Source organism: Myripristis murdjan, chromosome 6, assembly GCF_902150065.1.
Source record: "Myripristis murdjan chromosome 6, fMyrMur1.1, whole genome shotgun sequence".
NCBI lineage: Eukaryota > Metazoa > Chordata > Actinopteri > Holocentriformes > Holocentridae > Myripristis > Myripristis murdjan.
Window position 1 is genome coordinate 26097809 of NC_043985.1, and position 15362 is coordinate 26113170.

Here is a 15362-nt window from a genome sequence, read left to right on the forward strand (position 1 = left end):
TGGCTCTCCATGCCGATAGCGTGGTCTATCTCAAATAAATTTACTTATACATTAAGTGCAATGGTGCATGCAGCCTCTGGATAGGCACCGCTGTGGAGTGCTGTGCTGCTCCTAGAAGGGAGTGTGGTCTGCTAGAGAGCTGCCAGACACGCTGAGAGAGGCTACGACCCCTCTCCCTCCTGACGTCATCATGCTGGCGCACACAAACTCCATTTCTATAGAGCCACCGGTGGGCCAGCAGTGTAACACACTGAGTCGCCAGGTTCAAATCAATTAAGCACCAAAAGGCACTAAACGTACGTCACTGGCACCTTCCGTCTCTACACTGCTCAGCTCAGAGACAATGAAGTGGAGGTAGTTTGGAGAGAAAGTACAAATGATGTTTTTTTTTTTGTTTTTTTTTAATGTGAGGGTGCAGCGAGGTTACCAGTTGGTATTTAAAAAAGCAATAAATACTGTGCCCTGTCCAATTGGAACTAAATGCTTGAGCATTTCAGATCAGTTTTATTGCATTTCATTTGCATAAATAAACTACACAGGGAGACAGGGTGAACAGCCCATTTATAGGTTTCTCAATACATCTGCTTCTCACTCGAATGGAGGGATACTGGAGGAAACTGGGGAAAGGTACAACATTGAGATTAAATGTTGCTTCTTTCTTTCGACCTTCACCTTTCAGATTTGTTTGGAGATTATGACATCATTTTAAGAGATTTCATCATTGCAGTTGATTTCAGCGTCTGTGGTCACCAAGCAAGACAACTCATTCTAGTGGAAGAGTGGAGTCCTTTGATGGCTCGATCTTGGCTGAGACTGAATGACAGGCATTGGGAGAGGACTGGCATTGCTCCTACAAGAGTAAACTGTGTGTGTGTGTGTGTGTGTGTGTGTGTGTGTGTGTGTGTGTGTGTTTGAGAAAAAGGGAAACGGAAAGAAGCAGACAAAAAGAGAGGAAGGTTGGACGAAGACAGAACTAGGAAGAGAAATCTGTCTTGGTAGGAAGCTGGATGAGTTCCCACAGGGCAAAAGGCTGCTGAAAGGAGATTTTCCACTACTACCAGACAATGGAGTGGAGCAGTCACTAGAACAGTGCTCTGTGTTGTCCCCCAGTCATTTCTGCACTAATGGTACACCAGCAGTTGAGGGCCAATAATCTTCTCTAGAGATACAATAACACTGATTTCTCCAGGGAAATAAAACCTGATAAAATGGCTTGTGTACTGCATTAAATCTCTCCCGCTGGCAAGTGGAAGGTAATCTTGTGGTGGTAGACATTTGTACTTTTGTTATTAAGTATTGGCTGCAACTTTAGAGGCAACTAGAATTTCTGTCAAGCGATTTAAGTTGTTTTACCTTGAACACTAAACAGCAATATTTGAGTTTTTGAATCTGGGTCACTTAGAATTTAGGAAACCAACAAAGAGAACCAGAGGACACGGCAGTGAAGTTGCATTGTAATTGCATTTATTTCTCCAATAGGTATTCACATTCATAGCAGTTTCACTACAGGAAGGGAACATTTTCATCTCTACAGTCATGAAAGAAATAAATCGAAGTGAAAGTCAAGGACAACAATGTAAAGTAATGTAACACGAGGGGAAAAAAAAATATTTGTTCATAAAATGTCAAAAGATGTAGTATTGTAATGGGCCTTACTTTCCCATAGTAGCCAGAAAAAGACTTCTCTTTTTTTCTGGGGGGAAAAAAAAACACTTTTAAGGAAGGTCTATACATAAAGGCTATGTAACACTTCAAAAGCAATTGAAACAGAAATACTAAAAGTTTATTCTCTCACGCAGTGAGGCCTCACTTTCTTGTGCTCAAACCATCAACTTTGAAACACTGCTTTCAAACAGTCACTTCTATTTTCTCTCTTTAGAAGAATAAAGAAAGTGAGGAGGAGGTAAGGAAAGAGTAGCATATACTTGAAATGATTTACAGCACACAACTATCCTTTGTTTTAATATGGTGGCTGGTTTTAAGAGAGATTGTACTGACTGGCCTTAATCAGGTTGCAGAAAAGTGCAGAACACAGTAGGTTAAGAGAAGAGAGCATTATTATACTTCCTTCTCATGAATAGATTTTTTCCCTCTCATCTAAAAGCAACATCATGGGTTCATCATGGGTTTGTTGCTGTGATCAAATGCCAGGGTGCAAGACTGGACCAGTGTGAAGTTTTCTGTAGATGAGTGATGACACCGAGAATAAATTCAAACCTACTGGTCATGCATAAATAATAATAACAAATTTTACAGCTCTGTATGAATGTCAGCCACCGCATGTACAATGAGCACAGCACATGAACCGCAAATGTCAAACTCAAGATCACAATAAAGAACAGCAAAAAAAAAATAATAAGGTATAGAGAGAAAACTTTCAATCAAGGAAAAGTGCCAACTTTATAAGAGGAGCAAGTGAAACCACAGCCCTCTTTGCAACAACAACAGCTACTGGTTCCAGCTCATCACTCACTGCGCAGGCCAAACCAAACTGGCCTCCCACAGCCCTCTCAGGTCCCTTTGTCTGCACATACAAAGCCCAGAACAACAGAGTTGTTGACGAGCTGAGGTAAAGTGATGCGCCTGCTGGCCTGCCATCTGTGAGGGACAGGAGAGCAGCGAACGAGCGCGCTGGATGGAAAGGGAGTCTTCCTCTGTGAGTCATATTTCACCTCCTCACTTCTTCCAGCTACAGTATCTCACAACAATAACCTCCATCCTAAGTGGGAGGCCAAAAGCGCACCTGCTGCAACAACAGGGATATGTGTCTTCTGCTGAACAAAAGGCTGCTTGATACGTAAGAGGGCTCTAACGCTAACAAGTCTTGAATTGTAGAGGGTCCACTCGCCGAAATGAGTGAATGAGCTTTCTATTACTGTGAGCTTTGGTAATGTCTTACCAAATAAGGACATAAAAAGGAATAAAAGATGAAAGGATGCCAGCTACTTAGCCTTTTACAAACCGGCATAAATATATATATAAAGAAATCCACCAGATTGGGTTAATAACTGGTGGCTGTCTGACCAAATCTGGAATCGGGAGTTATTTTTTGCCTTCCACACATCTGTCACTCTCATAAAAAACCAGCTTCAGTTTGCAAAATCATGGAGATTTCCCAGAGTCTGGGTGGGCCAACAAAAATAATCTCTCTTAGAAATACTTCAAAATAAAGCCTGTCTCTCGGCATGTAGCCATTAGGATACAGACTGGGACAAAGAAAGAATTGCTTAAACAAACTGCAAACGCAATACTAGGGTTGCACCTCAGTCAGATCAACTGGCATCTCTCCCATAGAAAACCCTGATTTAGGACAGCGTAACACAAATACATATCTCTTAGCGGCCTCTTTTGATAGAGGACATTATTCAGCACAAAGGCTAACATGGTCACTATTGATAGAAAATGATCTACCAGTGAAGTGGTTGAGGTGAGGAGAGGAAGCGTGTAAACAGTACTGGGATACCAAGTAGGACACTGCCCTCGTAGCGCTGCAGTGCCGTGAGGAACGCGGAAACGTGGAACATGAGACAAATGTTCAAACAGACCGTTTCTGACTGACTAAGCTGAAAAATTGCGCTGACAAGGATGCTGCCAAGGCGAAAGAAGAATGGGGAACTGTCGGGCGAAGCTCTATTCAGCAGTGGCCACTTGGGCTTACTGTCCACGCCACACCCGGTCAACCTAAGACTGTGCGGTGTTGATGTTAGTCATGTTCAAAAAGCCTGATGAGTGTCAACACCATGGTCTGCCTGCAGATCTGGCATGGTGGCTGATGCGGTGCATAAACACATTTCGGTGTGTGTGTGTGTGTGTGTGTATGTGCGTGTGCCACTGACAGCTCCAGGGGTCAATGACCCAGCAGAACGAACACATAACAAGGGCTCTGTTTCTTTTTCCGTGCACGGTTTGTTTCCACCTAATTTTGCAATCCAGGAATCTAGATGTCACAGTGACCCCCTTCAGCAGCTACACCTAATAGAGCAAGACAAATACAGTACAGTACATCACAACTGAGTGCGTTTGGACTGACGACACAGGAGATTAGACATCTGCCATAACAATAAAATGCATCCCTTTGCTAAACCTTTGTCAGTGATTTAGTAATACGAATACTTTCCATAGCTAGTATACATTTTTAAGAAGTTGGACTTTTTTTCTGACTACACTAGTTGTTAGCGGCATTAATCATACAGCCAATGCCGATATACTTATAATATATGAGGTTATAGTTGGAGGGAGGCAGGTTCAACAGTGGGAAATGCACACTATAAATGTAAAAAGACATATGAAGCATCAATATTTGTATGACAGTAGCAATATCCCAGTTTTCCTCTACCTGAATCAACACTAAGATGCCAGCTGAGAGAGTCAAATGCCATTGTCCTTAACAGACCGTACATGAGCTTTTCTGGGAGTGTGACAAAACAAAAGGTCGTTTTATCACGTTAAGAGGTCACACCGTTCTGAGAAAGAGATGGGCATGAAAAATGGTCTCCGTGGATTGTGAGAGTACATTACAGATATCTAGTAGTGTGTATACGATCAACATTTACTCCATACAAATCATGACGGTTCACAGCATTTCTGGCCTTGAGTTGGTTTCGACTTATGACAAGTACACACACACACACACACACACACACACACACACACACACACACACACACACACACACACCCACATATGATCACTCGAACATAATCAAAAGAGACAAAGGAAGTGAAAACTCCCTCTCTCTCTTTTGCATACACACTCTCAAACATGTTCACATGAAGCCACAAACAAGTAATGAGTTATATCTCTTAAATATTCAGTAATAGACAATTAATTAAGTTTAACACACAAAAAAAAAAAAAAGACAAAAGTGTGCCGACGGTAAAGCAAATGAAAGGCAAGGGGGAGACAAGTGTGATAGAAGATAGAGGAAATATGTACCAAACTGTTAGGGATTAGCTGCAATGGATTTTGCTGGATTAAAGCTGATGAAGTCCCCTATGAGGGTATTAGGAAAAAATGGGATAACTGTTCCCTTGCTTCGATGAGCCTGTTCCCCTTCTTTTTTTTTTGGGCTTGTGGCAACCTTTAGAGCCAGGGTGCCCTTGGGAAATGTGTACGCGCATGTGTGATTGTGTTTTCATAAATGCCTGCATGGCTTGGGAGGCTCAAACAAACGCTCGATAAACAAATATTCCAGCCAATTACACAGTCCTCTCTGTTAAGACAGCACGACGTGGTCCCGAGCCCGTGCCAGCATGCGCCGACTGAACTATTCCAGCAATAAGAACCCCATCAACTTTTCCTAATAACCAAACCAGCGGGAGCTGCAGGTGTAAACAGACGGGTGTCCATGTACTCATATTTGCACATGCGTGTCTCTGAAGCCGCCGGCGGGCAGAACACTGTAAAACGCCTGATCGACTTAACACCAACAGGAGTAGCAGGTGTTTTGTACCTTATGGTATTTCTGTTTTGACCACATACCAGGTAATGTCTTTAATGTCTACGGTGTGCTGCTGTGACTGTAATGTCTAACATGTCCTGTGTGTGACAGCAGGCGGGTGTCAATAAAAACATCTCAGTAGGAAGGACCCAGCTCCCACATTAAATAACCTCCGTCTCTTACTTAACACAAATGGGGATGTTCAAGTACTACAGCTACAATACAAACTCTCTGCTCGGTAACATCACTGCAGATTCCCTCTCTCTCTGCCTTCCCACTTTATTGCCTCATTTCTCGTTTCAGTCGTCATTCTTCCTCTAGCATTTCAAAGAAATCCAAATAGTAAATACATCCAGAGAGGCTGGGTGTGACTTTGTTCGGGGTATCGACTAGCGGAGTGAATAAAGGCAAGTGTGGTTGCTGTGAGTGAAATGGAAGAGACCACAAATGATAAAAAAACAAGCGTGGATATACTCCTGACTTTGAGAATAGCACCCTTAATGCAGGGGAACACAAAGCAACGGAGAGTGAATAGCTGGACGTGTGAAAGTCACTTCACTAAAAACTCCCTTTTTTAAAAAAAAAAAAAAGGTAATAGAAAGTAAAGCAAATGACCAAAGTAATAAACAGCAGTTACGAAAAGCGCAAAAACACTGAAATTGCATTAATGGACCGCAGGAAGGGGAAGCGTGTTAGGGGTCAATGTAGTTTAAGAGTTTGGGGCAAGAGAGCACTTAATCAAACACACACACACACACACACACACACTCTCTCTCTCTCTCTCACACATTCACTCACACTCCTTGAGGGTCCCCAGGGACATGCTCCCCTTAAATTAAAACATAAAAGTATAAAGTAAAATAATTTGTACTCTATAGCAGGTTATTAGTAGTATACTTGTCTCCATGGTAACTAGCTTTTGAGACTGCCATACTAGAATCGAGACAGGCAGGTAGGATTGTTGTCGGGGGAGGCTGTAGATAATACTATCATATCTCCATGGTCAGAAGTGTGTGAGACTACTATACTAGTAGCGGGGCAGTGGGGTACTAAGGTGATAGCCATATTGGGCCATAGTGGGTCACTCCCCATGGTAACAACGATATAGGAGCGCCGCACTGAGATGAGGGCTGAGGGTTGGGGATCTGGCAGTGAAATGTGTCCATGATCACACCAGGCCAGAGGGGGAGTGGCTACCACCTTCCCATCCTCATGGGCCATCTCCTTGGAGACTTCGGTACTTCATGATCTCTTCCTGGCCACCTCCACATCCTGGCACTCAACGGCGGACAGCGCAATCAGCATCTGGGCAGCGTAGTAGGTGGCCATGATGATGGCGCGCGAGTGCGGCACGGGGAAGCAGAACTTGTTGACGGCAATGGTGAGGTCGGAGACCATGAAGAGCACGGCGCCCAGGCAGGCCGACAGTTTGGTCCAGGTCCACAGGTCGTTGGCCAGCTGCACGCCCGCGATGGCCCTCCAGCCCATGAAGCCGATCAGAGCGATGTAGACGGCCACCAGGTAAGTGAAGGGCCCGGACAGGTAAGGGTAGAGAAGGATGTAACTCAGGGCAGACACAGCGGCGATCACCAGGCCGGCACGCAGGTTGAGGGGCTTCATGCCAAAGGCTGATGAGTAGAGGATGTGGGTGATGGCAAACATCAGCAGGCCTGTAGGACACAGCATAAAGATTATAACTGATGCATGCACACACCCTATCTGTCAAATAAACTTATCGCATAATTTCTGGGTTGAGAAATGAGAGGTGACATCTGATGAATCAAAGACAGAACATTTAATAAACAAATTATTGAGACCAGTAGAAGACATGAAAGGAAGACAGTATAAACTTACACATTTCTGTATTTATTGACTTCATTTTGGTCATTATAGTAAAAAAAATCCAGCCTAAAACATATTAATATTGTTTCAGAACAGGACTGCTGATTTGCATTGTGTTTCTGGTGCTGCTTTTGTTGTTTTAGGGTGTTCTGTTTTTTGTTGTGTTATTTATTTATTTTTTTTTTTAGTGAACTCGCCAAACGTGACGCACATGGAGAGCAGCTGCAGTGCAACCGAGTGGCTACAATGGAGATTATTGGTAGAAAGGAGTGTGCTCTCTCTGTTCTGTGCTGATTTGCCTGTATGTGTGCTTAACACTGCTGACATAACTGGACTCACGTTTGGCCAGAATAACAAGAACACAACATCAAACAGCAACACGGCATCCAAAGCACAATGTAAAATGCCAGTTTATCATTTTAAATTGTGTTCATGTGTTTTGGACTGGACTTTATCCTTTAATCTCAACCACATTCAACATAGAGAGAAACATATCATCATATCATAAAATGTAAATTAACAGAATGCAAAAAGAACATTTAACTTACAAAAAACAATCTACAAATAGCACAAATATTATCAGCTAATAAACCTCAAAAAACAAAACTCGGAGGATTCGGAGGATATGGTTCATCCTCACCGTGGCTGAAGTAGCCCTGCTCCTGCCAGATGAGAAAAGCATCGCCCAGGGCAGAAAAGATGAGGCCAGCCAAGATCTTACGGGCACTGGAATGGGCACCGAGGAAGCTGAAGCCATGTGCCAACAGAAACACCCACAGGCAGAAGATGGGCAGGCATTTGATGAGGGCACTGAACCAGGATGGGCTGGAGGTGGGCAGCCACAGGACAAAGTACACACAGGTTGCCTTGAAGAACGGCACCAGCTTAGGACCTTCGCTCTTTACCTGAAAAGCAGATAAAATGTCATCTTTCACTCATCCAACACTGGGTAAACTTTCACCAAGTGATTTATCAGTGAGTCATTCAAACTGGATACTGCTGTCACTCTATACTGAACTGGACTTTATTCAAAGCCACAACAGTCAACATTCTGTGTCTGACGTACAATATCTCACATCTTTAATTAAGGAAGGGAACATAAGCAGTGAACTTTTATGTACCTTTCCTAATTTGGCAGTGAGGTTTGGGGGCATTAGTGTGATAGAAGAGATTCTGTCTCTTTCTGTCTGTGCATGACTCCATGTCAGACATGCACGTGCTCTGTGGTTGAAGCGAAACTCAGCCCTCAGGAGAAATAGTAAGAAGAAGTGCGAGGCTGAAATTCCTTATTCCTATACTGCTTTTTGACTCTATGTAACCTCTCCTCTACTACTTCTTTCTGGCTCTTTCCACATCTTGTTTTTGTTTCCCTGCGCCTCCTCGGCCCCTTGCGCTTCACCCTCTCCTCTCTATCTCATATTCCTTGAGAACCGTCTTGCACACATAAGTCTCTGGTCTCTCTCTTTCTGTCCAAATAGCTGAGGCCCAATGGGGTGAAGAAAAGGCGAAAAACAGAGAGGGGTTTCACAACATTTCGAGGATGATCTCCCCCCCCTATGGCTCTGAGATCACAAGGGGTCAGTGAGGGAGTCGAAGGGAGAGGCACCAACAGCACTTGAGTTGGTGAGGGAGAGAGAGAAGAACAAGTGAGGGTTCACTGGAGCTCAGGCCACTGGTGCAGAGGTGAGGAGGGTAACAGTGAGACAAAGAGGAGGAGGAGGGGGAATGAGGGGTCATAAGGCAGGAGGGAAGGGGTTGCTTTCCCTGTATGTCCCAGTAACCCTCGGTAACTGTTTTGTAGAAGCCATTATGTACCCTTCACAAACATGGTGGGAATGCAAAATGACAGTATTGTCCACTACAGGATAAGTTAGTAGGTAAGAAGTAAGGAAGCTGACAGAACAGTGGGGGGAAGTGGAGCTTTAGAGGCTAAGAGTGAGTTCAGGGTTACCAGCATTCATCTGACAGTTGAATCTGGTCGAGTAATAAGTAGCTAAAAGAGGAGAAGTGGGAGGGAGAGGAGGTGAGAGAGAGTGGGGTCACTCTAGTTCATATAGCTTACACCCCTGGTGGAGGAGGAGAGAAAGGGGAGGCCCCTGATTGCACAACTGCTCAATAAAATAGCAGGCCAAATTACAGTGCAGGACCAGGCACAAGGATCCCATGACCTCTAGACTGCCCTGACCTCCACGACCTCACCAAAACAGCAGGACAACACTTGGGGGTAGCCGTGGGTATCTCCTTCCAGATACCTCATCACCTGCTGGTCCACTGGGCAAATGGGATTAACTGTTTGCTCCATACTCACTGTGTGTGTGTGTGTTTGTGTGTATCTCATTCTCTCACTGACCTTACACAGCTCAGGGTAGTTTAATTTTTTTCCCCCCTTTTGAAGCTTGAGCTGCTTAACCAAAGGAGCTTAAAAGGAAAATTTCACCACCAAGTCATGGGTTTGGAGTCAAAAGTCTCTCAAAAGCCCAATGTCTGCTTTGGCATATCCATTCAGTTTGACAAGACTGAGATAAGGATCATAAGCTGGTTTAGCTAGGCTGATTTTTACCATTGAAAAGAAGTTCTGCTCCTGCAGGGCCTCATGTGACTCCCCAGCACGCAAAAGATTTTATCAGTCTCTTAAATTTGTGAGTGGCAAGACAGGCATTTTGCCAGTCAGGCGAAACTACAACTGGGCCTATAATGTGCGCTAATGCACTCCTCTTGTCTCCATTATGTGCTCTGCCTGTCTTTTGTAAGACAAATGGAGACATAAATAAATATTAAAAAGAACCTTATGACAAAACAAGAGGGTGTGTGTACATGGTAAGTCTATCCACCCCATTAATGCCAAGTGGGTGCCAAGCGCAGGAGACAGAGATAGTGGTGGCTGGCTCTGGCAGTGCTCCCAGACTAGACAATATCATAACGGTGTTTATGAGGCACTGGTGGCTACTGAGGTACAGGATGCAAGAAATCACATTACATATTTATATACTGCTGTCGGATTCAGGGATGGGTTCAAACATTGTTATTATACAAGGTAGAGTCTATACCCTTTAAAATGGTGGAAAAATGTTTTGTCTGCCATCTGTAGGCCCATGCCAGGCACATACCTTGAAATGGTACTCAGAAATGGCTTCACTGTTAATTGCATAAAACACATCTCAAAATTACATGGATCATCAGGTTCTGGAGGTTGGGGTTGCTGGGGAATATGGATTACAAAAAGGTGGGAGAACGTTAGCGGCTGCCGTAGCCTCTGATCGCATTCAAACTGGAGTTTCCCTTTCCGCTGTTTCGCATGTAAACACCCCCTACACAATAAGAACAAGCAGGAAAGAGGGGTGGGGTGTGTGTGTGTGTGGAGGGGGATAATTACATCCAGCATAGATTGCAACCAAAGCTAAAACTCAGAGCACCAAGGACACGACAGACACCTTTGCCAACTGTGACACAGAGCATCCCCACCATTTCAAACCTTCCAAGTGAAATTTGTCATTGGATTATTACAAAGCAGAGTTTAGTGTTGAACTTGACTGAATGCTGCAGCAACATTAAAACTACCGATACACCAAAATGCCATATGTGTGTCTCGACTTAGTCAGACACTCAGTAAAAGAGTTTGTCTTAGCCAATTTAGGCTTGAGCCTAAATGATACTGATAATTCATGCTGACAGATTGTTTGTCTTTTTGTCATATCTCATAAAATCAAGCCAGTATTATCTCAGTGTAACCACTCCCCTTCCAAACATGGCTCTAAATCCCATTAAGCTAAAAACTGATATCATCAACTTATCCCATCAAGCGGGCCTAATTACCCTGAAGTCTCAGAGTTCATGTACTGGCCTAAAGTGCATGCACCGTTTTTTTTTATTTCTGTCATACTCAGCTAGGTTCTGTTATTCCATTCTTTGTAGACGAATGGGAAGGTCGTGGTGTTACAGCACGGTGTCCTCTCAGCTGTAAACTATTCCTCTAACAGTGATAGAGGCGTCCGTTTGTCTGACGTACACTGAAGGAGACGAGAGCAATGGCTATGACCCGCATATGACAATCAGATGTCACCAACACAGGCAATCAATGTGCTCCCTCATTTGGGAAGCAAATGAAATGAATCACTGGGTTATCAGCTACCTGTTTTTGATGAGCGCATTACAAATGAAGGCTGTTTGCAGAATTACCATGGGGCACACAGTTGACTGGCTTCAAAAAAGCTGCTTCTATCCCCTGCTGAAGAATGATATGGTTAATGATTGAATGGATTTGCACGGCCACTGACCAGCCATTGTTTTTTCCGGCCATGGTGGGATGCAAAACAGGACAGGATGACCTCTTTTTTCTGAAATGATACCTAAAATGAAAGAACCGGGGCACAAACCACAACATAAAAGCGATTCTCAGTTGCTTTTAAGAACAGAGATGTGCTTTTTTTAAAATTTTTTAACAGTGGTAAGATACAACACAAAATAGTTTTAGCTACCACCTGTCATTTTGGTTAACAACACTGTAGAACAAGTGACAAATTATTTTACTTGCTTAATGTTTTGTGCACCTTTGTAATAGATTTGAGAAGTGACCCAGCTTGGATCTGCAGTCTGGGAAGGACCAGACACTTTGATGTGTGACTCGAGGTCATATGGTAGCTGAGTGTCAGAAACCCGACACACAAAAGCACATTAAAAAAAACGAGGGCCCCCTCATACACCCAATTTGAAGAAGCAGGACAGCAAGAACATAAATATGGCCCTGGCAAGTGTAGCTGGCATGCAAGTCATTTCACAATGCTATTTGAGTGTAGTATCACGACACCAATTCTCTCCATCTTACACCTGCTGGGTCTCCAAGTATAACTTAGGGTGAACCAAGGACAAGTAACACAGTACAATGAATGCAGCAGGGCTCCTCCACCGAGTTATCATTTTGAATCCATATGCATTCATTTCAATTGGACTGGGCTTTAACAACAAAAGCGATGTGCTGCATACTGACCAGTTTAAACTGTCGAGAAGGAGGTGAGGGCGGTAAAATATTTTGATATGGCACAAATTACAGTGCTCGGAAGTCACAACCGCTTTATCAAAAAAGCCAGAGGGAAAGTGAAGTTTCCACTGTATCTCTGGGTTTCAGTGGGTCGCTAACAGATTCACACCCGACGCCAGTTAGGGACTCTGACAGAGAATAAACTGCAGTCCGAGGCTGTAGTTAGTGCTCTGGGTAGCTGATTCTATATCATTTGTAAAGGACAAGAAAACAACGAAACCATTCCCTTGGAGTGCAGAAGTGGCACAGAGTGTGGCATACTGATTGCCAGATCACTGAACCCGAAACACAGTCCAAAGTAAGGACTACAAAGAAATTGTTGTATTTTCATCTTGTTGTAATAGCTATTATGGGACAATCATCAGGGATAGAGGTACCCCACTAAACTCTGTTTTCCCATCTTTTGGTTTGAATATAGAGTTTACTTTCATTTTTAAGCAGTATGAATCATAAAAAGCACTAACAGAGAAATAGACATGAGAATAGGTTATTTTAAAAGGGAAAAAATGTTAGGGTAAAGTGGTTTTAGTTTATCGTGGTGGTTGTGATTTTACAATGGTCACAGAGGGGTTGTCACAGTCCTCTAGTCAGTGTTTTTTATATTTCCAAGTACATCACCTTTACTGGGAGTGACAAAACAGAAGGCAATGAATATGTCTGGCAGTTTCTGATTTCTGATAATAGCACATTCCCCTACATTCCCTTAATAACCCCCTAAACTCGGTGGAGGCTTGATTCAGTCACAAAGGTAACCTGCCTGGCAAACACTGCCCGATGCAAGCTCCTCTCACAGCAATCACATAGGCTACGTTTCAGATGATGCAGGCCAAGTTACACCACCCCATCCATCAGGGCCCTGGGAGATGGGGTACAGTTTCATAGCAGCTCTGTCAAACTAGGAGGATGCTGGGGCAGGCTGAATTATTCACTGGTCACATTCCCCAAAACTGGTCCTTCAGTGGGACTTCAGAGGTGTGCGCTACAAAACAGAGCAGGAAGCCCTTTAGCTGCCGATGTAAAGCACAGCTACAGCAAAAGAGGAGCAAAGAATAAAGCCAGCCACAGCAGGACACCGCTCGGCGCATGCGTTACTGGAGCGCACAGGGAAAAAAAAAAAAAAAAAACACAGACAAAAAGGTTGTCACATGACAGGGTTTCTTTTTTGTCAAAGGCTGCTTTTGGAAATTTGTGGAAACGTCCTGTACTAGATGCACTTTCATGAGAGGGGAATACAATCAGGCCTTGTTTGGAATATGCCACCATCATGTCAAGTCATCGGCTGTGCCCCAATAAAAAAAATAAAAAAATAAAAGTTCCTGCTTTGTGACCCCCCCAAATCCATTAGCATAGTGCCACATAATGAGCCAACAAGACGCTGAGAAAAGCGTGGGTGGCCAAGGACATTTGTCTCCATTTTTTCATACTGACAAACAGAGGTTATTGTGGACTGAAAAATATAACTGTAATTTAATTATCCCCCTGAGGACACGCACTGTCCCCGCAGTGACTAAAAATACATTATGCTAAGCTAAGAAGAAAGAGGCACACAAAGCATTGGACGCTGAGGCAGCTCCTGAATGTCAGTAATGGACAGTGACTGATGACAATGTCACCACAAAGCATGGACTATCTTGCCTATACCTTTCGGAAGTGCACCATTTCATTACTCTGCCATTGTTATTTTCGCCTGCTGTGTAGGAAAATGTCACAGCGGGAGCGGAGCGGATACTCACCACTGTCACCGGGGAAACCATTTTCTCATTCGGTCCACCGTGTTGTGTCCGGGAAAAAAAATTATATTTGTCACGCCAATTTGGTCAAATCTCTCCTGTTTGTACTGTATGCTTGTGTGATGCCGATTGTTTTTGTCCTCTCTCCGGTGGGCGGGACGACGTCAGGTGGGAGGCGAGAGGCTAGCCGTAACGTGGGCGGGACTTTGACGGCTGGCCAATCAGAGTCGGGATTGGTGCTCGAAGTGGGCGGGGTCTACCGCTAGGAACGCCCGGATAGGCGGGGCCGGCCTGCCGTGTAGATATTGGAGCAGATGGCCTTTATTTACATTATGGGGAAATGGCTGTAAGACGGTAACGTTTGTGTCGAGCCAGATTTCAGTCCTGACCAAACATTTTCACTTTAGGACAATAACGACTCCAGACCCTACAGTGCATAAATATTACAGTAACCGACAGTATATTACATTTATAAATATTATAACATTACATTATAACATTATAACATCATAACACTCACTGTATTAGGTCCACCTATACAATCTAATACAGCTCATTGCAACATAAATCCTACCTTTTAAGAAAGTTCATGATGTTCACATTGTGCAGAATGTGTAAATTTAATTCTATGTTTATTACTGAGGTTGTACTTTGCCTAGGTCTCGTACTGGACTACATGATGTAGACAAGTGTTTCTAAGTTTTTGTCCTCCTCATTTACAGACAATGAAGGGGACAAAATATTAGCAAACCCTCTCAATAAAATGCAGTCCAGTACAACAGCAGCACTAACTATGAGCTCAATGCCAAACACAGAATTGAATGAACACCTCTATTACTGTGACAAAAAGAAAACCTGAGCATAGATAGATAGATATTGCAGACTTTGAAAATGTTCTATTATATTGCTATATAATAGGTCTATTCCAATACTGTATCACTGATAGTTTTCTTTGAAATCTCTAGTATTCCTAATGTGCAGTTACTATAATCTCACCGATATTATTGCATAGGCCAATTATTTTGATACTGTTCTAACTTCAAATGAATGAAGTAGTAGGCATACTGAACTATATGTGTGGTCATTTTTCTGCTGACCCCTTGGACCCCTCTTGATAGACACTATAGCATGAACATATAAATAATAGCAATAGTTTTCTTTTATCTTTCTTTCTTTCCACATCACATGCAGACAAAATCAGTTAAAGGATGGGCGCTGCACTTAAAAGAAGGGAAAGTAATGGGGAAAAGGGAATGGAAAATCCCCTGATGACAACGCATTTAATTCCTGCAAACTACCTCTCCAAAAGCCATCC

The 15362-nt window shown here is 43.4% G+C and overlaps 1 protein-coding gene across 1 annotated transcript; it reads right to left on the reverse strand.

Annotated features, from left to right (window-relative positions):
• Positions 1–1442: 1442 nt before the first annotated feature.
• tmem86a (transmembrane protein 86A) lies at positions 1443–14189 on the reverse strand. Its single transcript, XM_030053874.1, has 3 exons — positions 14051–14189; positions 7923–8187; positions 1443–7110 (listed from the first exon to the last, which is right to left on the reverse strand). Exons 1-3 carry the CDS (start codon positions 14069–14071, stop codon positions 6683–6685), a joined length of 714 nt encoding a protein of 237 aa, XP_029909734.1. The 5' UTR covers positions 14072–14189; the 3' UTR covers positions 1443–6682.
• Between the last annotated feature and the right edge of the window lie 1173 nt (positions 14190–15362).